This window comes from Salmo salar, chromosome ssa26, assembly GCF_905237065.1.
Source record: "Salmo salar chromosome ssa26, Ssal_v3.1, whole genome shotgun sequence".
Lineage (NCBI taxonomy): Eukaryota > Metazoa > Chordata > Actinopteri > Salmoniformes > Salmonidae > Salmo > Salmo salar.
Genome location: NC_059467.1, coordinates 52,486,808 through 52,513,955, shown reverse-complemented (window position 1 = coordinate 52,513,955; position 27,148 = coordinate 52,486,808). Strand labels below are relative to the sequence as shown.

Below are 27,148 nucleotides of genomic sequence, written 5' to 3'. Positions count from 1 at the left end.
CTGTATGGAGTATTAGACTCTACCTGTATGGAGTATTAGACTCTACATTAGACTCTACCTGTATGGGAGTATTAGACTCTACCTGTATGGAGTATTAGACTCTACCTGTATGGAGTATTAGACTCTACATTAGACTCTACCTGTATGGAGTATTAGACTCCACCTGTATGGAGTATTAGACTCTACATTAGACTCTACCTGTATGGAGTATTAGACTCTACCTGTATGGAGTATTAGACTCTACCTGTATGGAGTATTAGACTCTACCTGTATGGAGTATTAGACTCTACCTGTATGGAGTATTAGACTCTACATTAGACTCTACCTGTATGGGAGTATTAGACTCTACCTGTATGGAGTATTAGACTCACATTAGACTCTACCTGTATGGAGTATTAGACTCTACCTGTATGGAGTATTAGACTCTACCTGTATGGAGTATTAGACTCTACATTAGACTCTACCTGTATGGAGTATTAGACTCTACCTGTATGGAGTATTAGACTCTACCTGTATGGAGTATTAGACTCTACCTGTATGGAGTATTAGACTCTACCTGTATGGAGTATTAGACTCTACCTGTATGGAGTATTAGACTCTACCTGTATGGAGTATTAGACTCTACCTGTATGGAGTATTAGACTCTACCTGTATGGAGTATTAGACTCTACCTGTATGGAGTATTAGACTCTACCTGTATGGAGTATTAGACTCTACCTGTATGGAGTATTAGACTCTACCTGTATGGAGTATTAGACTCTACCTGTATGGAGTATTAGACTCTACATTAGACTCTACCTGTATGGAGTATTAGACTCCACCTGTATGGAGTATTAGACTCTACATTAGACTCTACCTGTATGGAGTATTAGACTCTACCTGTATGGAGTATTAGACTCTACCTGTATGGAGTATTAGACTCTACATTAGACTCTACCTGTATGGAGTATTAGACTCTACCTGTATGGAGTATTAGACTCTACATTAGACTCTACCTGTATGGAGTATTAGACTCTACCTGTATGGAGTATTAGACTCTACCTGTATGGAGTATTAGACTCTACCTGTATGGAGTATTAGACTCTACCTGTATGGAGTATTAGACTCTACATTAGACTCTACCTGTATGGAGTATTAGACTCTACCTGTATGGAGTATTAGACTCTACCTGTACGGAGTATTAGACTCTACCTGTACGGAGTATTAGACTCTACATTAGACTCTACCTGTATGGAGTATTAGACTCTACCTGTATGGAGTATTAGACTCTACATTAGACTCTACCTGTATGGAGTATTAGACTCTACCTGTATGGAGTATTAGACTCCACCTGTATGGAGTATTAGACTCTACATTAGACTCTACCTGTATGGAGTATTAGACTCTACCTGTATGGAGTATTAGACTCTACATTAGACTCTACCTGTATGGAGTATTAGACTCTACCTGTATGGAGTATTAGACTCTACCTGTATGGAGTATTAGACTCTACCTGTATGGAGTATTAGACTCTACCTGTATGGAGTATTAGACTCTACATTAGACTCTACCTGTATGGAGTATTAGACTCTACCTGTATGGAGTATTAGACTCTACCTGTATGGAGTATTAGACTCTACCTGTATGGAGTATTAGACTCTACCTGTATGGAGTATTAGACTCTACCTGTATGGAGTATTAGACTCTACCTGTATGGAGTATTAGACTCTACATTAGACTCTACCTGTATGGAGTATTAGACTCTACCTGTATGGAGTATTAGACTCTACCTGTATGGAGTATTAGACTCTACCTGTATGGAGTATTAGACTCTACCTGTATGGAGTATTAGACTCTACCTGTATGGAGTATTAGACTCTACCTGTATGGAGTATTAGACTCTACCTGTATGGAGTATTAGACTCTACCTGTATGGAGTATTAGACTCTACATTAGACTCTACCTGTATGGAGTATTAGACTCAACCTGTATGGAGTATTAGACTCTACCTGGATGGAGTATTAGACTCTACCTGTATGGAGTATTAGACTCTACCTGTATGGAGTATTAGACTCTACCTGTATGGAGTATTAGACTCTACCTGTACGGTGTATTAGACTCTACCTGTATGGAGTATTAGACTCTACCTGTATGGAGTATTAGACTCTACCTGTATGGAGTATTAGACTCTACCTGTACGGAGTATTAGACTCTACATTAGACTCTACCTGTATGGAGTATTAGACTCTACCTGTATGGAGAATTAGACTCTACATTAGACTCTACCGTATTTTAGACTCTACCTGTATGGAGTATTAGACTCTACCTGTATGGAGTATTAGACTCTACCTGTATGGAGTATTAGACTCTACCTGTATGGAGTATTAGACTCTACATTAGACTCTACCTGTATGGAGTATTAGACTCTACCTGTATGGAGTATTAGACTCTACCTGTATGGAGTATTAGACTCTACATTAGACTCTACCTGTATGGAGTATTAGACTCCACCTGTATGGAGTATTAGACTCTACATTAGACTCTACCTGTATGGAGTATTAGACTCTACCTGTATGGAGTATTAGACTCTACCTGTATGGAGTATTAGACTCTACCTGTATGGTGTATTAGACTCTACCTGTATGGAGTATTAGACTCTACATTAGACTCTACCTGTATGGAGTATTAGACTCTACCTGTATGGAGTATTAGACTCTACCTGTATGGAGTATTAGACTCTACCTGTACGGAGTATTAGACTCTACCTGTATGGAGTATTAGACTCTACCTGTATGGAGTATTAGACTCTACCTGTATGGAGTATTAGACTCTACATTAGACTCTACCTGTATGGAGTATTAGACTCTACCTGTATGGAGTATTAGACTCTACCTGTATGGAGTATTAGACTCTACCTGTATGGAGTATTAGACTCTACCTGTATGGAGTATTAGACTCTACCTGTACGGAGTATTAGACTCTACCTGTATGGAGTATTAGACGCTACCTGTATGGAGTATTAGACTCTACCTGTATGGAGTATTAGACTCTACATTAGACTCTACCTGTATGGAGTATTAGACTCTACCTGTATGGGAGTATTAGACTCTACATTAGACTCTACCTGTATGGAGTATTAGACTCTACCTGTATGGAGTATTAGACTCTACCTGTATGGAGTATTAGACTCTACCTGTATGGAGTATTAGACTCTACCTGTATGGAGTATTAGACTCTACCTGTATGGAGTATTAGACTCTACCTGTATGGAGTATTAGACTCTACCTGTATGGAGTATTAGACTCTACATTAGACTCTACCTGTATGGAGTATTAGACACTACATTAGACTCTACCTGTATGGAGTATTAGACTCTACCTGTATGGAGTATTAGACTCTACATTAGACTCTACCTGTATGGAGTATTAGACTCTACCTGTATGGAGTATTAGACTCTACCTGTATGGAGTATTAGACTCTACCTGTATGGAGTATTAGACTCTACCTGTATGGAGTATTAGACTCTACCTGTATGGAGTATTAGACTCTACATTAGACTCTACCTGTATGGAGTATTAGACTCTACCTGTATGGAGTATTAGACTCTACATTAGACTCTACCTGTATGGAGTATTAGACTCTACCTGTATGGAGTATTAGACTCTACCTGTATGGAGTATTAGACTCTACATTAGACTCTACCTGTATGGAGTATTAGACTCTACCTGTATGGAGTATTAGACTCTACATTAGACTCTACCTGTATGGAGTATTAGACTCTACCTGTATGGAGTATTAGACTCTACCTGTATGGAGTATTAGACTCTACCTGTATGGAGTATTAGACTCTACATTAGACTCTACCTGTATGGAGTATTAGACTCTACCTGTATGGAGTATTAGACTCTACCTGTATGGAGTATTAGACTCTACCTGTATGGAGTATTAGACTCTACATTAGACTCTACCTGTATGGAGTATTAGACTCCACCTGTATGGAGTATTAGACTCTACATTAGACTCTACCTGTATGGAGTATTAGACTCTACCTGTATGGAGTATTAGACTCTACCTGTATGGAGTATTAGACTCTACATTAGACTCTACCTGTATGGAGTATTAGACTCTACCTGTATGGAGTATTAGACTCTACATTAGACTCTACTTGTATGGAGTATTAGACTCTACCTGTATGGAGTATTAGACTCTACCTGTATGGGAGTATTAGACTCTACCTGTATGGAGTATTAGACTCTACCTGTATGGAGTATTAGACTCTACATTAGACTCTACCTGTATGGAGTATTAGACTCTACCTGTATGGAGTATTAGACTCTACATTAGACTCTACCTGTATGGGAGTATTAGACTCTACCTGTATGGAGTATTAGACTCTACCTGTATGGAGTATTAGACTCTACATTAGACTCTACCTGTATGGAGTATTAGACTCTACCTGTATGGAGTATTAGACTCTACCTGTATGGAGTATTAGACTCTACCTGTATGGAGTATTAGACTCTACCTGTACGGAGTATTAGACTCTACCTGTATGGAGTATTAGACTCTACCTGTACGGAGTATTAGACTCTACCTGTATGGAGTATTAGACTCTACCTGTATGGAGTATTAGACTCTACCTGTATGGAGTATTAGACTCTACCTGTATGGAGTATTAGACTCTACCTGTATGGAGTATTAGACTCTACCTGTATGGAGTATTAGACTCTACCTGTATGGAGTATTAGACTCTACATTAGACTCTACCTGTATGGAGTATTAGACTCTACCTGTATGGAGTATTAGACTCTACCTGTATGGAGTATTAGACTCTACCTGTATGGAGTATTAGACTCTACCTGTATGGAGTATTAGACTCTACCTGTATGGAGTATTAGACTCTACCTGTATGGAGTATTAGGCATGGAGTATTAGACTCTACCTGTATGGAGTATTAGACTCTACCTGTATGGAGTATTAGACTCTACCTGTATGGAGTATTAGACTCTACCTGTATGGTGTATTAGACTCTACCTGTATGGAGTATTAGACTCTACATTAGACTCTACCTGTATGGAGTATTAGACTCTACCTGTATGGAGTATTAGACTCTACCTGTACGGAGTATTAGACTCTACCTGTATGGAGTATTAGACTCTACCTGTATGGAGTATTAGACTCTACCTGTATGGAGTATTAGACTCTACAATAGACTCTACCTGTATGGAGTATTAGACTCAACCTGTATGGAGTATTAGACTCTACCTGGATGGAGTATTAGACTCTACCTGGATGGAGTATTAGACTCTGCCTGTATGGAGTATTAGACTCTACCTCTATGGTGTATTAGACTCTACCTGTATGGTGTATTAGACTCTACCTGTATGGTGTATTAGACTCTACCTGTATGGAGTATTAGACTCTACCTGTATGGAGTATTAGACTCTACCTGTATGGAGTATTAGACTCTACATTAGACTCTACCTGTATGGAGTATTAGACTCCACCTGTATGGAGTATTAGACTCTACATTAGACTCTACCTGTATGGAGTATTAGACTCTACCTGTATGGAGTATTAGACTCTACCTGTATGGAGTATTAGACTCTACATTAGACTCTACCTGTATGGAGTATTAGACTCCACCTGTATGGAGTATTAGACTCTACATTAGACTCTACCTGTATGGAGTATTAGACTCTACCTGTATGGAGTATTAGACTCTACCTGTATGGAGTATTAGACTCTACCTGTATGGTGTATTAGACTCTACCTGTATGGAGTATTAGACTCTACATTAGACTCTACCTGTATGGGAGTATTAGACTCTACCTGTATGGAGTATTAGACTCTACCTGTATGGAGTATTAGACTCTACCTGTACGGAGTATTAGACTCTACATTAGACTCTACCTGTATGGTGTATTAGACTCTACCTGTATGGAGTATTAGACTCTACATTAGACTCTACCTGTATGGAGTATTAGACTCTACCTGTATGGAGTATTAGACTCTACCTGTATGGAGTATTAGACTCTACATTAGACTCTACCTGTATGGAGTATTAGACTCCACCTGTATGGAGTATTAGACTCTACATTAGACTCTACCTGTATGGGAGTATTAGACTCTACCTGTATGGAGTATTAGACTCTACCTGTATGGAGTATTAGACTCTACCTGTATGGTGTATTAGACTCTACCTGTATGGGAGTATTAGACTCTACATTAGACTCTACCTGTATGGAGTATTAGACTCTACCTGTATGGAGTATTAGACTCTACCTGTACGGAGTATTAGACTCTACCTGTACGGAGTATTAGACTCTACCTGTACGGAGTATTAGACTCTACCTGTATGGAGTATTAGACTCTACCTGTATGGGAGTATTAGACTCTACATTAGACTCTACCTGTATGGAGTATTAGACTCTACCTGTATGGAGTATTAGACTCTACCTGTATGGAGTATTAGACTCTACCTGTATGGAGTATTAGACTCTACCTGTATGGAGTATTAGACTCTACCTGTACGGAGTATTAGACTCTACCTGTATGGGAGTATTAGACGCTACCTGTATGGGAGTATTAGACTCTACCTGTATGGAGTATTAGACTCTACATTAGACTCTACCTGTATGGAGTATTAGACTCTACCTGTATGGAGTATTAGACTCTACATTAGACTCTACCTGTATGGAGTATTAGACTCTACCTGTATGGAGTATTAGACTCTACCTGTATGGAGTATTAGACTCTACCTGTATGGAGTATTAGACTCTACCTGTATGGAGTATTAGACTCTACCTGTATGGAGTATTAGACTCTACCTGTATGGAGTATTAGACTCTACCTGTATGGAGTATTAGACTCTACATTAGACTCTACCTGTATGGAGTATTAGACACTACATTAGACTCTACCTGTATGGAGTATTAGACTCTACCTGTATGGAGTATTAGACTCTACCGTGGATTAGACTCTACCTGTATGGAGTATTAGACTCTACCTGTATGGAGTATTAGACTCTACCTGTATGGAGTATTAGACTCTACCTGTATGGAGTATTAGACTCTACCTGTATGGAGTATTAGACTCTACCTGTATGGAGTATTAGACTCTACATTAGACTCTACCTGTATGGAGTATTAGACTCCACCTGTATGGAGTATTAGACTCTACATTAGACTCTACCTGTATGGAGTATTAGACTCTACCTGTATGGAGTATTAGACTCTACCTGTATGGAGTATTAGACTCTACATTAGACTCTACCTGTATGGAGTATTAGACTCCACCTGTATGGAGTATTAGACTCTACATTAGACTCTACCTGTATGGAGTATTAGACTCTACCTGTATGGAGTATTAGACTCTACCTGTATGGAGTATTAGACTCTACCTGTATGGAGTATTAGACTCTACATTAGACTCTACCTGTATGGAGTATTAGACTCTACCTGTACGGAGTATTAGACTCTACCTGTACGGAGTATTAGACTCTACCTGTACGGAGTATTAGACTCTACATTAGACTCTACCTGTATGGAGTATTAGACTCCACCTGTATGGAGTATTAGACTCTACATTAGACTCTACCTGTATGGAGTATTAGACTCTACCTGTATGGAGTATTAGACTCTACCTGTATGGAGTATTAGACTCTACATTAGACTCTACCTGTATGGGAGTATTAGACTCCACCTGTATGGAGTATTAGACTCTACATTAGACTCTACTTGTATGGAGTATTAGACTCTACCTGTATGGAGTATTAGACTCTACCTGTATGGAGTATTAGACTCTACCTGTATGGAGTATTAGACTCTACCTGTATGGAGTATTAGACTCTACATTAGACTCTACCTGTATGGAGTATTAGACTCTACCTGTATGGAGTATTAGACTCTACATTAGACTCTACCTGTATGGAGTATTAGACTCTACCTGTATGGAGTATTAGACTCTACATTAGACTCTACCTGTATGGAGTATTAGACTCTACCTGTATGGAGTATTAGACTCTACCTGTATGGAGTATTAGACTCTACCTGTATGGAGTATTAGACTCTACCTGTATGGAGTATTAGACTCTACCTGTATGGAGTATTAGACTCTACCTGTACGGAGTATTAGACTCTACCTGTATGGAGTATTAGACTCTACCTGTATGGAGTATTAGACTCTACCTGTATGGAGTATTAGACTCTACCTGTATGGAGTATTAGACTCTACCTGTATGGAGTATTAGACTCTACCTGTATGGAGTATTAGACTCTACCTGTATGGAGTATTAGACTCTACATTAGACTCTACCTGTATGGAGTATTAGACTCTACCTGTATGGAGTATTAGACTCTACCTGTATGGAGTATTAGACTCTACCTGTATGGAGTATTAGACTCTACCTGTATGGAGTATTAGACTCTACCTGTATGGAGTATTAGACTCTACCTGTATGGAGTATTAGACATGGAGTATTAGACTCTACCTGTATGGAGTATTAGACTCTACCTGTATGGAGTATTAGACTCTACCTGTATGGAGTATTAGACTCTACCTGTATGGAGTATTAGACTCTACCTGTATGGAGTATTAGACTCTACATTAGACTCTACCTGTATGGAGTATTAGACTCTACCTGTATGGAGTATTAGACTCTACCTGTACGGAGTATTAGACTCTACCTGTATGGAGTATTAGACTCTACCTGTATGGAGTATTAGACTCTACCTGTATGGAGTATTAGACTCTACAATAGACTCTACCTGTATGGAGTATTAGACTCAACCTGTATGGAGTATTATACTCTACCTGGATGGAGTATTAGACTCTACCTGGATGGAGTATTAGACTCTGCCTGTATGGAGTATTAGACTCTACCTCTATGGTGTATTAGACTCTACCTGTATGGTGTATTAGACTCTACCTGTATGGTGTATTAGACTCTACCTGTATGGAGTATTAGACTCTACCTGTATGGAGTATTAGACTCTACCTGTATGGAGTATTAGACTCTACATTAGACTCTACCTGTATGGAGTATTAGACTCCACCTGTATGGAGTATTAGACTCTACATTAGACTCTACCTGTATGGAGTATTAGACTCTACCTGTATGGAGTATTAGACTCTACCTGTATGGAGTATTAGACTCTACATTAGACTCTACCTGTATGGAGTATTAGACTCCACCTGTATGGAGTATTAGACTCTACATTAGACTCTACCTGTATGGAGTATTAGACTCTACCTGTATGGAGTATTAGACTCTACCTGTATGGAGTATTAGACTCTACCTGTATGGTGTATTAGACTCTACCTGTATGGAGTATTAGACTCTACATTAGACTCTACCTGTATGGAGTATTAGACTCTACCTGTATGGAGTATTAGACTCTACCTGTACGGAGTATTAGACTCTACCTGTACGGAGTATTAGACTCTACATTAGACTCTACCTGTATGGAGTATTAGACTCCACCTGTATGGAGTATTAGACTCTACATTAGACTCTACCTGTATGGAGTATTAGACTCTACCTGTATGGAGTATTAGACTCTACCTGTATGGAGTATTAGACTCTACATTAGACTCTACCTGTATGGAGTATTAGACTCCACCTGTATGGAGTATTAGACTCTACATTAGACTCTACCTGTATGGAGTATTAGACTCTACCTGTATGGAGTATTAGACTCTACCTGTATGGAGTATTAGACTCTACCTGTATGGTGTATTAGACTCTACCTGTATGGAGTATTAGACTCTACATTAGACTCTACCTGTATGGAGTATTAGACTCTACCTGTATGGAGTATTAGACTCTACCTGTACGGAGTATTAGACTCTACCTGTACGGAGTATTAGACTCTACCTGTATGGAGTATTAGACTCTACCTGTATGGAGTATTAGACTCTACCTGTATGGAGTATTAGACTCTACATTAGACTCTACCTGTATGGATTTTTAGACTCTACCTGTACGGAGTATTAGACTCTACCTGTATGGAGTATTAGACTCTACCTGTACGGAGTATTAGACTCTACCTGTACGGAGTATTAGACTCTACCTGTACGGAGTATTAGACTCTACCTGTATGGAGTATTAGACGCTACCTGTATGGAGTATTAGACTCTACCTGTATGGAGTATTAGACTCTACATTAGACTCTACCTGTATGGAGTATTAGACTCTACCTGTATGGAGTATTAGACTCTACATTAGACTCTACCTGTATGGAGTATTAGACTCTACCTGTATGGAGTATTAGACTCTACCTGTATGGAGTATTAGACTCTACCTGTATGGAGTATTAGACTCTACCTGTATGGAGTATTAGACTCTACCTGTATGGAGTATTAGACTCTACCTGTATGGAGTATTAGACTCTACCTGTATGGAGTATTAGACTCTACATTAGACTCTACCTGTATGGAGTATTAGACACTACATTAGACTGTACCTGTATGGAGTATTAGACTCTACCTGTATGGAGTATTAGACTCTACATTAGACTCTACCTGTATGGAGTATTAGACTCTACCTGTATGGTGTATTAGACTCTACCTGTATGGAGTATTAGACTCTACCTGTATGGAGTATTAGACTCTACCTGTATGGAGTATTAGACTCCACCTGTATGGAGTATTAGACTCTACATTAGACTCTACCTGTATGGAGTATTAGACTCCACCTGTATGGAGTATTAGACTCTACATTAGACTCTACCTGTATGGAGTATTAGACTCTACCTGTATGGAGTATTAGACTCTACCTGTATGGAGTATTAGACTCTACATTAGACTCTACCTGTATGGAGTATTAGACTCCACCTGTATGGAGTATTAGACTCTACATTAGACTCTACCTGTATGGAGTATTAGACTCTACCTGTATGGAGTATTAGACTCTACCTGTATGGAGTATTAGACTCTACCTGTATGGAGTATTAGACTCTACATTAGACTCTACCTGTATGGAGTATTAGACTCTACCTGTACGGAGTATTAGACTCTACCTGTACGGAGTATTAGACTCTACCTGTACGGAGTATTAGACTCTACATTAGACTCTACCTGTATGGAGTATTAGACTCCACCTGTATGGAGTATTAGACTCTACATTAGACTCTACCTGTATGGAGTATTAGACTCTACCTGTATGGAGTATTAGACTCTACCTGTATGGAGTATTAGACTCTACATTAGACTCTACCTGTATGGAGTATTAGACTCCACCTGTATGGAGTATTAGACTCTACATTAGACTCTACTTGTATGGAGTATTAGACTCTACCTGTATGGAGTATTAGACTCTACCTGTATGGAGTATTAGACTCTACCTGTATGGTGTATTAGACTCTACCTGTATGGAGTATTAGACTCTACATTAGACTCTACCTGTATGGAGTATTAGACTCCACCTGTATGGAGTATTAGACTCTACATTAGACTCTACCTGTATGGAGAATTAGACTCTACCTGTATGGAGTATTAGACTCTACCTGTATGGAGTATTAGACTCTACCTGTATGGTGTATTAGACTCTACCTGTATGGAGTATTAGACTCTACATTAGACTCTACCTGTATGGAGTATTAGACTCTACCTGTATGGAGTATTAGACTCTACCTGTACGGAGTATTAGACTCTACCTGTACGGAGTATTAGACTCTACCTGTATGGAGTATTAGACTCTACCTGTATGGAGTATTAGACTCTACCTGTATGGAGTATTAGACTCTACATTAGACTCTACCTGTATGGATTTTTAGACTCTACCTGTACGGAGTATTATACTCTACCTGTATGGAGTATTAGACTCTACCTGTACGGAGTATTAGACTCTACCTGTACGGAGTATTAGACTCTACCTGTACGGAGTATTAGACTCTACCTGTATGGAGTATTAGACTCTACCTGTATGGAGTATTAGACTCTACCTGTATGGAGTATTAGACTCTACATTAGACTCTAACTGTATGGAGTATTAGACTCTACCTGTATGGAGTATTAGACTCTACATTAGACTCTACCTGTATGGAGTATTAGAATCTACCTGTATGGAGTATTAGACTCTACCTGTATGGAGTATTAGACTCTACCTGTATGGAGTATTAGACTCTACCTGTATGGAGTATTAGACTCTACCTGTATGGAGTATTAGACTCTACCTGTATGGAGTATTAGACTCTACCTGTATGGAGTATTAGACTCTACCTGTATGGAGTATTAGACTCTACCTGTATGGAGTATTAGACTCTACCTGTATGGTGTATTAGACTCTACCTGTATGGTGTATTAGACTCTACATTAGACTCTACCTGTATGTGTATTAGACTCTACCTGTATGGAGTATTAGACTCTACCTGTATAGAGTATTAGACTCTACCTGTATGGAGTATTAGACTCTACATTAGACTCTACCTGTATGGTGTATTAGACTCTACCTGTATGGAGTATTAGACTCTACCTGTATGGAGTATTAGACTCTACCTGTATGGAGTATTAGACTCTACCTGTATGGAGTATTAGACTCTACCTGTATGGAGTATTAGACTCTACCTGTATGGAGTATTAGACTCTACCTGTATGGAGTATTAGACTCTACCTGTATGGAGTATTAGACTCTACCTGTATGGAGTATTAGACTCTACCTGTATGGAGTATTAGACTCTACCTGTCTGGAGTATTAGACTCTACCTGTATGGAGTATTAGACTCTACCTGTATGGTGTATTAGACTCTACCTGTATGGAGTATTAGAATATACCTGTATGGAGTATTAGACTCTACCTGTATGGTGTATTAGACTCTACCTGTATGGAGTATTAGACTCTACCTGTATGGAGTATTAGACTCTACCTGTATGGAGTATTAGACTCTACCTGTATGGAGTATTAGACTCTACCTGTATGGAGTATTAGACTCTACATTAGACTCTACCTGTATGGAGTATTAGACACTACATTAGACTCTACCTGTATGGAGTATTAGACACTACCTGTATGGAGTATTAGACTCTACATTAGACTCTACCTGTTTGGAGTATTAGACTCTACCTGTATGGTGTATTAGACTCTACCTTTATGGAGTATTAGACTCTACCTGTATGGAGTATTAGACTCTACCTGTATGGTGTATTAGACTCTACCTGTATGGAGTATTAGACTCTACCTGTATGGAGTATTAGACTCTACCTGTATGGAGTATTAGACTCTACCTGTATGGAGTATTAGACTCTACCTGTATGGAGTATTAGACTCTACCTGTATGGAGTATTAGACTCTACCTGTATGGAGTATTAGACTCTACCTGTATGGAGTATTAGACTCTACCTGTATGGAGTATTAGACTCTACCTGTATGGAGTATTAGACTCTACCTGTATGGTGTATTAGACTCTACCTGTATGGTGTATTACACTCTACATTAGACTCTACCTGTATGTGTATTAGACTCTACCTGTATGGAGTATTAGACTCTACCTGTATGGAGTATTAGACTCTACCTGTATGGTGTATTAGACTCTACCTGTATGGTGTATTACACTCTACATTAGACTCTACCTGTATGTGTATTAGACTCTACCTGTATGGAGTATTAGACTCTACCTGTATGTGTATTAGACTCTACCTGTATGGAGTATTAGACTCTACCTGTATGGAGTATTAGACTCTACCTGTATGGAGTATTAGACTCTACCTGTATGGTGTATTAGACTCTACCTGTATGGAGTATTAGACTCTACCTGTATGGAGTATTAGACTCTACCTGTATGGAGTATTAGACTCTACCTGTATGTGTATTAGACTCTACCTGTATGGAGTATTAGACTCTACCTGTATGGAGTATTAGACTCTACCTGTATGGTGTATTAGACTCTACCTGTATGGTGTATTAGACTCTACATTAGACTCTACCTGTATGGAGTATTAGACTCTACCTGTATGGAGTATTAGACTCTACCTGTATGGAGTATTAGACTCTACCTGTATGGTGTATTAGACTCTACCTGTATGGTGTATTAGACTCTACATTAGACTCTACCTGTATGGAGTATTAGACTCTACCTGTATGGAGTATTAGACTCTACCTGTATGTGTATTAGACTCTACCTGTATGGAGTATTAGACTCTACCTGTATGGAGTATTAGACTCTACCTGTATGGTGTATTAGACTCTACCTGTATGGTGTATTAGACTCTACATTAGACTCTACCTGTATGGAGTATTAGACTCTACCTGTATGGAGTATTAGACTCTACCTGTATGGTGTATTAGACTCTACCTGTATGGAGTATTAGACTCTACCTGTATGGAGTATTAGACTCTACCTGTATGGAGTATTAGACTCTACCTGTATGGTGTATGACAGCGCCAGGCCCTTCATAGCAGGGCTGATGATATCAGGAGAACTGAGCACAACGAACAGAGCCACCATCAGAGTGACTGAGGCAGACAGGAAGTCCAGCCAGAAGGACAGCCAGCGTGTCCCACAGTTAAACAATAGGAAGTGGTTGGAGTTGATGTCGCTCATCTCCTTAAATCTGGAGAACAATGCACAACAGTGTTTGTTATAATTATTTTTACATTTTCATTTATTTTAATTATTTCCCCCCAGGTAGAGGAAACCACGGTCAGACCAAGTTATTTCCCCCCAGGTAGAGGAAACCACGGTCAGACCAAGTTATTTCCCCCCAGGTAGAGGAAACCACGGTCAGACCAAGTTATTTCCCCCCAGGTAGAGGAAACCACGGTCAGACCAACAACAGCAAAATAACAATAATGAGCAAAGTTAGGGTTAGGGTCAGAGTTAGAGTCAGGGTCAGGGTTAGGGTTAGGGTCAGGGTCCGGGTCTGGGTTAGGGTAAAAGTTAGGGTTAGGGTCAGAGTTAGAGTCAGGGTCAGGGTTAGGGTTAGGGTCAGGGTCCGGGTCTGGGTTAGGGTTAGGGTTAGGGTAAAGGTTAGGGTCAGGGTCAGGGTTAGGGTCAGGGTCAGGAGACATGTCTTACTGCTGGATGTACTGCTCTCTCTTGTCGTAGGCGTGGATGGTACCGAGGCCCTGGATGGTAGAGGTGGTCAGAGAGATCCAGGGGGAACGACTCACATTCTCCATCCTCTTCATCTCTCTGATGCTCCTCTGGAATATACTGTGGAGACAACACACAAGACTCAGAACACACCACACAGGACTCAGAACACACCACACAGGACTCAGAACACACCACACAGGACTCAGAACACACCACACAGGACTCAGAACACACCACACAGGACTCAGAACACACCACACAGGACACACCATACAGGACTCAGAACACACCACACAGGACTCAGAACACACCACACAAGACTCAGAACACACCACACAGGACTCAGAACACACCACACAGGACTCAGAACACACCACACAGGACACACCATACAGGACTCAGAACACACCACACAGGACTCAGAACACACCACACAGGACTCAGAACACACCACACAGGACTCAGAACACAGGACACAACACACAAGACTCAGAACACACCACACAGGACTCAGAACACACCACACAGGACTCAGAACACAGGACACAACACACAAGACTCAGAACACAACACACAAGACTCAGAACACACCACACAGGACTCAGAACACAGGACACAACACACAAGACTCAGAACACACCACACAGGACTCAGAACACAGGACTCAGAACACACCACACAGGACTCAGAACACAGGACTCAGAACACACCACACAGGACTCAGAACACACCACACAGGACTCAGAACACAGGACACAACACACAAGACTCAGAACACACCACACAGGACTCAGAACACACCACACAGGACTCAGAACACACCACACAGGACTCAGAACACACCACACAGGACTCAGAACACACCACACAGGACTCAGAACACAGGACTCAGAACACACCACACAGGACTCAGAACACACATCTGACTGTGTGTGACCCTGGGTAAATGACCAAACTGACTGCATGTCACCCTGGGTAAATGACCAAACTGACTGCATGTCACCCTGGGTAAATGGCCAAACTGACTGCATGTCACCCTGGGTAAATGACCAAACTGACTGCATGTCACCCTGGGTAAATTACCAAACTGACTGCATGTCACCCTGGGTAAATGACCAAACTGCATGTCACCCTGGGTGAATGACCAAACTGATTGCATGTCACCCTGGGTAAATGACCAAACTGACTGTATGTCACCCTGGGTGAATGACCAAACTGACTGCATGTGACCCTGGGTAAATGACCGATCTGACTGCGTGTCACCCTGGGTAAATGACCAAACTGACTGCATGTCACCCTGGGTAAATGACCAAACTGCATGTCACCCTGGGTGAATGACCAAACTGACTGCATGTCACCCTGGGTAAATGACCAATCTGACTGCATGTCACCCTGGGTAAATGACCGATCTGACTGCATGTCACCCTGGGTAAATGACCAAACTGACTGCATGTCACCCTGGGTAAATGACCAAACTGACTGCATGTCACCCTGGGTAAATGACCAAACTGACTACATGTCACCCTGGGTAAATGACCAAACTGACTGCATGTCACCCTGGGTAAATGACCAAACTGACTACATGTCACCCTGGGTAAATGACCAAACTGACTGCATGTCACCCTGGGTAAATGACCAAACTGACTACATGTCACCCTGGGTAAATGACCAAACTGACTGCATGTCACCCTGGGTAAATGACCAAACTGACTGCATGTCACCCTGGGTGAAAAGTTGACTCACTAGAGTATGAGGGTGAAGATGGCCCCCAGCAGCGTGATGGCGATGAGCAGGGGAGGGAACACGGCTGAGATGGTGATAATGGTGTAGGTGACCATCAGGCAGAACTGTAGAAAGTTCTCCATGTTGAAGGGCAGCATGGTATCCACCTCATCCTGGTCCTTGGAAAAACGGTTCACAATTCGTCCCGTTGGGGTGGTGTCAAAGAAACTCATGGGGCTGTTCAGGATCTACAACACAGACAGGACCCAGGGGTTAGGGTGATGAGAGGACTGGATCTACAACACAGACAGGACCCAGGGGTTAGGGTGATGAGAGGACTGGATCTACAACACAGACAGGACCCAGGGGTTAGGGTGATGAGAGGACTGGCTGTACAACACAGACAGGACCCAGGGGTTAGGGTGATGAGAGGACTGGATCTACAACACAGACAGGACCCAGGGGTTAGGGTGATGAGAGGACTGGATCTACAACACAGACAGGACCCAGGGGTTAGGGTGATGAGAGGATTGGCTGTACAACACAGACAGGACCCAGGGGTTAGGGTGATGAGAGGACTGGATCTACAACACAGACAGGACCCAGGGGTTAGGGTGATGAGAGGACTGGATCTACAACACAGACAGGACCCAGGGGTTAGGGGGATGAGAGGACTGATGGAACACAACCCTACTGTAAGATCTTCATGATGTACACTACCGTTCAAAAGTTTGGGGTCACTTAGAATTGTCCTTGTTTTTGAAAGAAAAGCACATTTTTTTTGTCCATTTAAAATAATATAAAATTGATCAGAAATACAGTGTAGACATTGTTAATGTTGTAAATGACTATTGTAGCTGAGAACGGCTGATTTCTAATGGAATATCTACATAGGCGTACAGAGGCCCATTATCAGCAACCATCACTCCTGTGTTCCAATGGCACGTTGTGTTAGCTAATCCAAGTTTATCATTTTAAAAAGGCTAATTGATCATTAGAAAACCCTTTTGCAATTATGTTAGCACAGCTGAAAACTGTTGATCTGATTAAAGAAGCAATAAAACTGGCCTTCTTTAGACTAGTTGAGTATCTGGAGCAGCAGCATTTGTGGGTTCGATTACAGACTCAAAATGGCCAATGGCTTTTCTTAAAAAAAAAAAAGACATTTCTAAGTGACCCCAAACTTTTGAATGGTAGTGTATATCTTCAGAGACCTATCCACTGCTAAAATGTAAAGTAACATGACTCATGGGGGGTTGCCCAGGATCTGAACCCCAGATAGTCCAGGGTGATCAAGGTTCTTTATATCCCAAAGTAAAAGGTCTAAACACCAACCCAGCTATTTGTTGTGGAACAAGACAGGGATGTCCCCTCTCCCCTTTCTTCTTCCAAGATTCAACGCTATGGAATTCCTCATCAATAACTTTTGGTTTATCATCCCGCATTGTCCCTCTCCCCTGTCATTTTCAATACGATTGATAACAGTGTTGTTGTGGTGTAGTGTGATTGATAAAAGTGTTGTTGTGTGGTGTAGTGTGATTGATAACAGTGTTCGTTGTGTGGTGTAGTGTGATTGATAACAGTGTTGTTGTGTGGTGTAGTGTGATTGATAACAGTGTTGTTGTGTGGTGTAGTGTGATCGATAACAGTGTTGTTGTGTGGTGTAGTGTGATCGATAACAGTGTTGTGTGGTGTAGTGTGATCGATAACAGTGTTGTGTGGTGTAGTGTGATCGATAACAGTGTTGTGTGGTGTAGTGTGATCAATAACAGTGTTGTTGTGTGGTGTAGTGTGATCGATAACAGTGTTGTGTGGTGTAGTGTGATCGATAACAGTGTTGTTGTGTGGTGTAGTGTGATCGATAACAGTGTTGTTGTGTGGTGTAGTGTGATCGATAACAGTGTTGTTGTGTGGTGTAGTGTGATCGATAACAGTGTTGTTGTGTGGTGTAGTGTGATTGATAACAGTGTTCGTTGTGTGGTGTAGTGTGATTGATAACAGTGTTGTTGTGTGGTGTAGTGTGATTGATAACAGTGTTGTTGTGTGGTGTAGTGTGATCGATAACAGTGTTGTTGTGTGGTGTAGTGTGATCGATAACAGTGTTGTGTGGTGTAGTGTGATCGATAACAGTGTTGTGTGGTGTAGTGTGATCGATAACAGTGTTGTTGTGTGGTGTAGTGTGATCGATAACAGTGTTGTTGTGTGGTGTAGTGTGATCGATAACAGTGTTCGTTGTGTGGTGTAGTGTGATTGATAACAGTGTTGTTGTGTGGTGTAGTGTGATTGATAACAGTGTTGTTGTGTGGTGTAGTGTGATCGATAACAGTGTTGTTGTGTGGTGTAGTGTGATCGATAACAGTGTTCGTTGTGTGGTGTAGTGTGATCGATAACAGTGTTGTTGTGTGGTAGTTACGTTTCTGAACATGGTGTCGTGTAGCTTGGAGGACGCGTGCAGCGTAACTTTGGTGAAAGAGTAGCCCTTGATAAAGCTGAAGACCAGCATGGCCACCACCACCAGGCCGTAAACCATCTGGTAGAAGCTCAGGTCAGGGTTCAGGGAGATGTTCCCTGCGGTGGAATTCGACACGTTCGCTGTCTGAAAAAAATCACACGTTAAAGAGCCCGTAGTCAATATATGGATTTGTTACTGTGTAAGGTACTAAGAATGGTTTAACTAGTCTATAGAAACAGATGCAGCATGTGTATGTTACATTTTTATTACAGATCAAATGTCATCTGATCTGATAAAATAGGACCCTTTTCTAAAGCTCTAGAAAAAAATGTTTTTTGGGGGGAAACCAATCGCAGCGCTCCATTGGATAGCAACTGTCGTCGAGTCCGACATCATCTCGGACAAGCTCACGTTTCAAACGCAAGAGAAAGCCAGGGAAATGGCAGAAACTGAGTTTTCTTCAAAACAAAAAAATAGTTTTAAACGGCTAAATAATTCAACAGTGCACCAGGCGCTACTGTGATTCCTGAAATACCCAGCCTGTTGATATTAGTATTTATTGAATCCTAAATTATACTTTGGTTACATTGTTTTGCTAGCTCCGCTGGTTAGCTAACTCTCAGTCTCATTGACAACCAAAAATTTTGCTAACGCTAGCTAGCCGCTCCATGTAACATGTTTTCGCTAAATGTATGTTAGCTAGCTAAGTTAGCCATGTTATGAAACCAACTCATCTGCTATCATCATGATGCACATTTTAAAGGGGAAATAGTTAGCTTCCAAAAGGTGGTTATAGCGGTGACTGCTTGCTGACAGTGAATTCAGAGCCGTTCAGTGGCTAGCCACAATAGAAATACCTAAACATAAACCAAAACCCGGAATTACTAAATCAAACACCCTTTTTACAAAACACACCACCCTGAACCACATAAAACAAATACCCTCTGCCACGTCCTGACCAAACTACAATACTAATTAACCTTTATACTGGCCAGGACGTGACACTGTCTTTCATTTCATTGTGTAAAAAAAAAAACCAACACTGTAAGGTGGATTTCACCAGTGGTTTGAGGGATGAATTGGTCTTCCAGAGAAAATGTTCTCAGAGGTTGCAACAGTAACCAAAAGGTGGGTGGGGCTTAGCGAAGGGTCAATTGACAAACATTTGAAAACATAAGGAGAAGTAACTACAGTAGACTTACCCCTGATCCCTGCTCCAGCCAGTAGCTCAGCCACCAGTTACTGAAGGCAGTGGTCCCCACCAAGCAGATGAAGGCGATGATGATGAGAGACAGCAGCATGTACCCTGGAGACCAGAGAGACCAGAGGAGAGAGGAGAGGAGAGAGGAGAGGAGAGGAGAGAAGAGAGGAGAGAAGAGGAGAGAGGAGAGGAGAGGAGAGAGGAGAGGAGAGAGAAGAGGAGAGGGGAGAGGGGAGAGGAGAGGAGAGAAGAGAGGAGAGAAGAGGAGAGAGGAGAGGAGAGGAGAGAGGAGAGGAGAGAAGAGGAGAGAGGAGAGGAGAGACCAGGGGAGAGGGGAGACCAGAGGAGAGACCAGAGGAGAGGAGAGGAGAGAGGAGAGGAGAGAAGAGAGGGGAGACCAGAGGAGAGACCAGAGGAGAGACCAGAGGAGAGGAGAGGAGAGAGGAGAGGAGAGAAGAGAGGGGAGACCAGAGGAGAGACCAGAGGAGAGAGGAGAGGAGAGACCAGAGGAGAGAGGAGAGGAGAGACCAGAGGAGAGGAGAGAGGAGAGGAGAGAGGAGAGGAGAGGGGAGACCAGAGGAGAGGAGAGCGGAGACCAGAGGAGAGACCAGAGGAGAGAGGAGAGGAGAGACCAGAGGAGAGACCAGAGGAAAGAGGAGAGGGGAGACCAGAGGAGAGACCAGAGGAAAGAGGAGAGGGGAGACCAGAGGAGAGACCAGAGGAGAGGAGAGGGGAGACCAGAGGAGAGACCAGAGGAGAGGAGAGGGGAGACCAGAGGAGAGACCAGAGGAGAGAGGAGAGGGGAGACCAGAGGAGAGACCAGAGACCAGAGGAGATACCAGATGAGAGAAAATATGAGAGACCAGAGAGAAGAGGAGAGAGTAGAGACAAGAGGAGAAACCAGAGGAGAGACCAGAGGAGAGAGGAGAGACCAGAAGAGAGAGGAGAGATCAGAGGAGAGACCAGAAGAGAGAGGAGAGACCAGAAGAGATAGGAGAGATCAGAGGAGAGACCAGAAGAGAGAAGAGAGACCAGAGGAGAGACCAGAGGAGAGAAGAGAGATCAGAGGAGAAATCAGAGGAAAGGAGAAACCAGGGGAGAGTGGAGACCAGAGAGGAGACCAGAGGAGAGACCAGGGGAGAAACCAGAGGAGAGAGGAGACACCATAAGAGAGACCAAAGGAGACCCCAGAGGAGAGACCAGAGGAGAAATGAGGGTAGAGGAGAGAGGAGAGACCAGATGATAGAGGAGAGACCAAAGGGGAGAGGAGAGACCAGAGAGACAAGAGGAGATACAGGATTCAGCATGACTCAAGCATAACCCACACTATACCGCTACAATATTGGAGTCAAGTGAAAGATGAATGATTTGCTTACATCTGGGTATCCCTGCTCCACCAGGTGTGAGGAGTAAAGCTGATTGGCTGAGGTGAATGAGGTGTGTTTCTGTCCTCCTGTAGCCTTACAGTACTGGTGGTAGGTCAGGGTTAACTCGGGGGTTAAGGTTCAGTGTGTGTGTGTGTAAGGTGTGTTTCTAACCTCCTGCAGCTTTACAGTACTGGTGGTAGGTCAGGGTTAACTCGGGGGTTAAGGTTCAGAGTGTGTGTGTGTGTGTGTGTGTAAGGTGTGTTTCTAACCTCCTGTAGCCTTACAGTACTGGTGGTAGGTCCTCCAGGTAACAGAACCCTCCTGAGAACCCTCCTGAGTCACCAGCTGGTCCTTAGACACTACCAGACAACAACAACGACAACAAATATCAACAGACATCATCAACAGCAACAACAACAAACATAATAAACAACAACAACAACCATAATAAACAACAACAACCATAATAAACAACAACAACCATAATAAACAACAACAACCATAATAAACAACAACAACCATAATAAACAACAACAACCATAATAAACAACAACAACAACCATAATAAACAACAACAACAACCATAATAAACAACAACAACCATAATAAACAACAACAACCATAATAAACAACAACAACAACCATAATAAACAACAACAACCATAATAAACAACAAAAAACATAATAAACAACAACAACCATAATTAACAACAACAAACATAATAAACAACAACAACAACCATAATAAACAACAACAACCATAATAAACAACAACAACCATAATAAACAACAACAACCATAATAAACAACAACAACAACCATAATAAACAACAACAACCATAATAAACAACAACAACCATAATAAACAACAACAACCATAATAAACAACAACAAACATAATAAACAACAACAACCATAATAAACAACAACAACCATAATAAACAACAACAACCATAATAAACAACAACAACCATAATAAACAACAACAACCATAATAAAAAACAACAACAACCATAATAAACAACAACAACCATAATAAACAACAACAACCATAATAAACAACAACAACAACCATAATAAACAACAACAACCATAATAAACAACAACAACCATAATAAACAACAACAACCATAATAAACAACAACAAACATAATAAACAACAACAACCATAATAAACAACAACAACCATAATAAACAACAACAACCATAATAAACAACAAAAAACATAATAAACAACAACAACCATAATTAACATCAACAAACATAATAAACAACAACAACAACCATAATAAACAACAACAACAACCATAATAAACAACAATAACAACAAACATAATAAACAACAACAACCATAATAAACAACAACAACCATAATAAACAACAACAACCATAATAAACAACAACAACCATAATAAACAACAACAACAACCATAATAAACAACAACAACAACCATAATAAACAACAACAACCATAATAAACAACAACAACCATAATAAACAACAACAAACATAATAAACAACAACAACCATAATAAACAACAACAACCATAATAAACAACAACAACAACCATAATAAACAACAACAACCATAATAAACAACAACAACAACCATAATAAACAACAATAACAACAAACATAATAAACAACAACAACCATAATAAACAACAACAACAACCATAATAAACAACAACAACCATAATAAACAACAACAACCATCACGTTGATGTAATGAATTGATATTGTTCATTTAAAATGCCACATGGTGTAACATCCATAACACGTTCGAGAGGATCGGAATGCGAAGGAATCGAGGACTTGGCTCAAATTACCGTTGACGTCATGTGATACCGATTGACTTCCTCCCGACTCGTCTGGATTCTCATCGGACATGTCAAAAGCTGTCGGGGGGGGGGGGAGAGACGTGAGGTAAATCCCAGTAATGACACACAACAGACTTATATCTCCCTCACTAACTTTAAACATCAGCTATCTGAGCAGCTAACCGATCGCTGCAGCTGTACATAGTCCCATCTGTAAATAGTCCACCCAATCTACCTACCTCATCCCCATATTGTTTTAATTTTTATTTACTTTTCTGCTCTTTTGCAAACCAGTATTTCTATTTGCACATCATCATCTGCTCGTTTATCACTCCAGTGTTAATCTGCTAAATTGTAATTATTCGCTCCTATGGCCTATTTATTGCCTTTCCTCCTCACGCCTTTTGCACACACTGAATATAGACTTTCTTTTTTTCTATCTACTGTGTCATTGACTTGTTTATTGTGTTATTGGCTTGTTTATTGTTTTACTCCATGTGTAACTCTGTGTTGTTGTTTATTCCATGTGTAACTCTGTGTTGTTGTATGTTGTCGAACTGCTTTGCTTTATCTTGGCCCAGGTCGCAGTTGTAAATGAGAGCTTGTTCTCAACTTGCCTACCTGGTTAAATAAAGGACTTGTTCTCAACTTGCCTACCCTGGTTAAATAAAGGACTTGTTCTCAACTAGCCTACCCTGGTTAAATAAAGGTGAAATAAATAAATAAAAATAAACAAAACCTTTTTATAAACGACAGAGCTAACTGTACACATAAGAATGTAATGTATCGAAAGAAGACACCCTTTTTGGTTTCCCCGATAGCGTTACAATACAGGATGTGACAGCGACACCGTGTCATACCCGCGAAATATATGTTAAGATATGTACGGATCGATATCAAATCAAACCTGGATTTTCGATCCCTGTTCCCTTGTGTTCATCCAGGTCCTTCTCCTTCGTGTCCGGGGCGTCTGGTTGCGTCGGCTTCTTCTCCGCAGTTCGTTCCTAACGCACAAGATAAAGTTATACATTAATAATGTGGGAGAGATATTTTTTTTGGGGGGGGGGGGGACTTGACAATACAGTAAATTACTGTGTATTTGATTTTTTGTTTGGACCCCAGGAAGAGAAGTGGCAGCATGTGAAACAGCTAATGGGGATCCTAATGTACTAGAGAGAGAGAGATAGTATGATATCTAGACTGGACATGGTCTCCTCCAGCTGGACTGATATCTAGACTGGATATAGTGTCCTCCAGATGGACTGATATCTAGACTGGACATAGTCTCCTCCAGGTGAACTGATATCTAGACTGGACATAGTCTCCTCCAGATGGACTGATATCTAGACTGGACATAGTCTCCTCCAGGTGGACTGATATCTAGACTGGATATAGTCTCCTCCAGGTGGACTGATATCTAGACTGGACATAGTCTCCTCCAGATGGACTGATATCTAGACTGGACATAGTCTCCTCCAGGTGAACTGATATCTAGACTGGACATAGTCTCCTCCAGATGGACTGATATCTAGACTGGACATAGTCTCCTCCAGGTGGACTGATATCTAGACTGGACATAGTCTCCTCCAGGTGGACTGATATCTAGACTGGACATAGTCTCCTCCAGGTGGACTGATATCTAGACTGGACATAGTCTCCTCCAGGTGGACTGATATCTAGACTAGACATAGTCTCCTCCAGGTGGACTGATATCTAGACTGGACATAGTCTCCTCCAGGTGGACTGATATCTAGACTGGATATAGTCTCCTCCAGGTGGACTGATATCTAGACTGGATATAGTCTCCTCCAGGTGGACTGATATCTAGACTGGATATAGTCTCCTCCAGGTGGACTGATATATAGACTGGATATAGTGTCCTCCAGATGGACTGATATCTAGACTGGACATAGTCTCCTCCAGGTGGACTGATATCTAGACTGGATATAGTCTCCTCCAGGTGGACTGATATCTAGACTGGACATAGTCTCCTCCAGGTGGACTGATATCTAGACTGGACATAGTCTCCTCCAGGTGGACTGATATCTAGACTGGATATAGTCTCCTCCAGCTGGACTGATATCTAGACTGGACATAGTCTCCTCCAGGTGGACTGATATCTAGACTGGATATAGTCTCCTCCAGGTGGACGGATATCTAGACTGGACATAGTCTCCTCCAGGTGGACTGATATCTAGACTGGATATAGTCTCCTCCAGATGGACTGATATCTAGACTGGACACAGTCTCCTCCAGGTGGACTGATATCTAGACTGGACACAGTCTCCTCCAGGAGGACTGATATCTAGACTGGACATAGTCTCCTCCAGGTGGACTGATATCTAGACTGGACATAGTCTCCTCCAGGTGGACTGATATCTAGACTGGACATAGTCTCCTCCAGGTGGACTGATATCTAGACTGGATATAGTGTCCTCCAGGTGGACTGATATCTAGACTGGACATAGTCTCCTCCAGGTGGACTGATATCTAGACTGGACATAGTCTCCTCCAGGTGGACTGATATCTAAACTAGACATAGTCTCCTCCAGGTGGACTGATATCTAGACTGGACATAGTCTCCTCCAGGTGGACTGATATCTAGACTAGACATAGTCTCCTCCAGGTGGACTGATATCTAGACTGGACATAGTCTCCTCCAGGTGGACTGATATCTAGACTGGACATAGTCTCCTCCAGGTGGACTGATATCTAGACTGGACATAGTCTCCTCCAGGTGGACTGATATCTAGACTGGACATAGTCTCTTCCAGGTGGACTGATATCTAGACTGGACATAGTCTCCTCCAGGTGGACTGATATCTAGACTGGACATAGTCTCCTCCAGATGGACTGATATCTAGACTGGATATAGTCTCCTCCAGGTGGACTGATATCTAGACTGGACATAGTCTCCTCCAGGCGGACTGATATCTAGACTGGACATAGTCTCCTCCAGGTGGACTGATATCTAGACTGGACATAGTCTCCTCCAGCTGGACTGATATCTAGACTGGACACAGTCTCCTCCAGGTGGACTGATATCTAGACTGGACATAGTCTCCTCCAGGTGGACTGATATCTAGACTGGACATAGTTTCCTCCAGGTGGACTGATATCTAGACTGGACACAGTCTCCTCCAGGTGGACTGATGCCTAGACTGGACATAGTCTCCTCCAGGTGGACTGATTTCTAGACTGGACATAGTTTCCTCCAGATGGACTGATATCTAGACTGGACATAGTCTCCTCCAGGTGGACTGATATCTAGACTGGACATAGTCTCCTCCAGGTGGACTGATATCTAGACTGGACATAGTCTCCTCCAGATGGACTGATATCTAGACTGGACATAGTCTCTTCCAGGTGGACTGATATCTAGACTGGACATAGTCTCCTCCAGGTGGACTGATATCTAGACTGGATATAGTCTCCTCCAGGTGGACTGATATCTAGACTGGACATAGTCTCCTCCAGGCGGACTGATATCTAGACTGGACATAGTCTCCTCCAGGTGGACTGATATCTAGACTGGACATAGTCTCCTCCAGCTGGACTGATATCTAGACTGG

General features: G+C 41.6%; 1 protein-coding gene across 7 annotated transcripts in view; it reads right to left on the bottom strand.

Annotated features, from left to right (window-relative positions):
- Nucleotides 1–27,148, bottom strand: part of abcc12 (ATP-binding cassette, sub-family C (CFTR/MRP), member 12) — a 146,165-nt gene that overhangs the window by 61,764 nt on the left and 57,253 nt on the right. For 5 of the 7 annotated variants that reach the window (XM_045708041.1, XM_045708043.1, XM_045708039.1 and 2 more), the window contains 8 exons: nucleotides 24,484–24,580; nucleotides 23,586–23,654; nucleotides 22,026–22,115; nucleotides 20,391–20,494; nucleotides 19,150–19,332; nucleotides 16,758–16,984; nucleotides 14,994–15,131; nucleotides 14,340–14,529 (listed from right to left, as the gene is read on the bottom strand). In XM_045708041.1, the coding sequence (XP_045563997.1) occupies nucleotides 14,340–14,529; nucleotides 14,994–15,131; nucleotides 16,758–16,984; nucleotides 19,150–19,332; nucleotides 20,391–20,494; nucleotides 22,026–22,115; nucleotides 23,586–23,654; nucleotides 24,484–24,580 (1,098 nt within the window). Of the gene's footprint in view, nucleotides 1–14,339; nucleotides 14,530–14,993; nucleotides 15,132–16,757; nucleotides 16,985–19,149; nucleotides 19,333–20,390; nucleotides 20,495–21,839; nucleotides 21,884–22,025; nucleotides 22,116–23,585; nucleotides 23,655–24,483; nucleotides 24,581–27,148 lie in introns of those variants that run through there. The other 2 variants (XM_045708042.1, XM_045708046.1) reach the window with 2 other exon arrangements.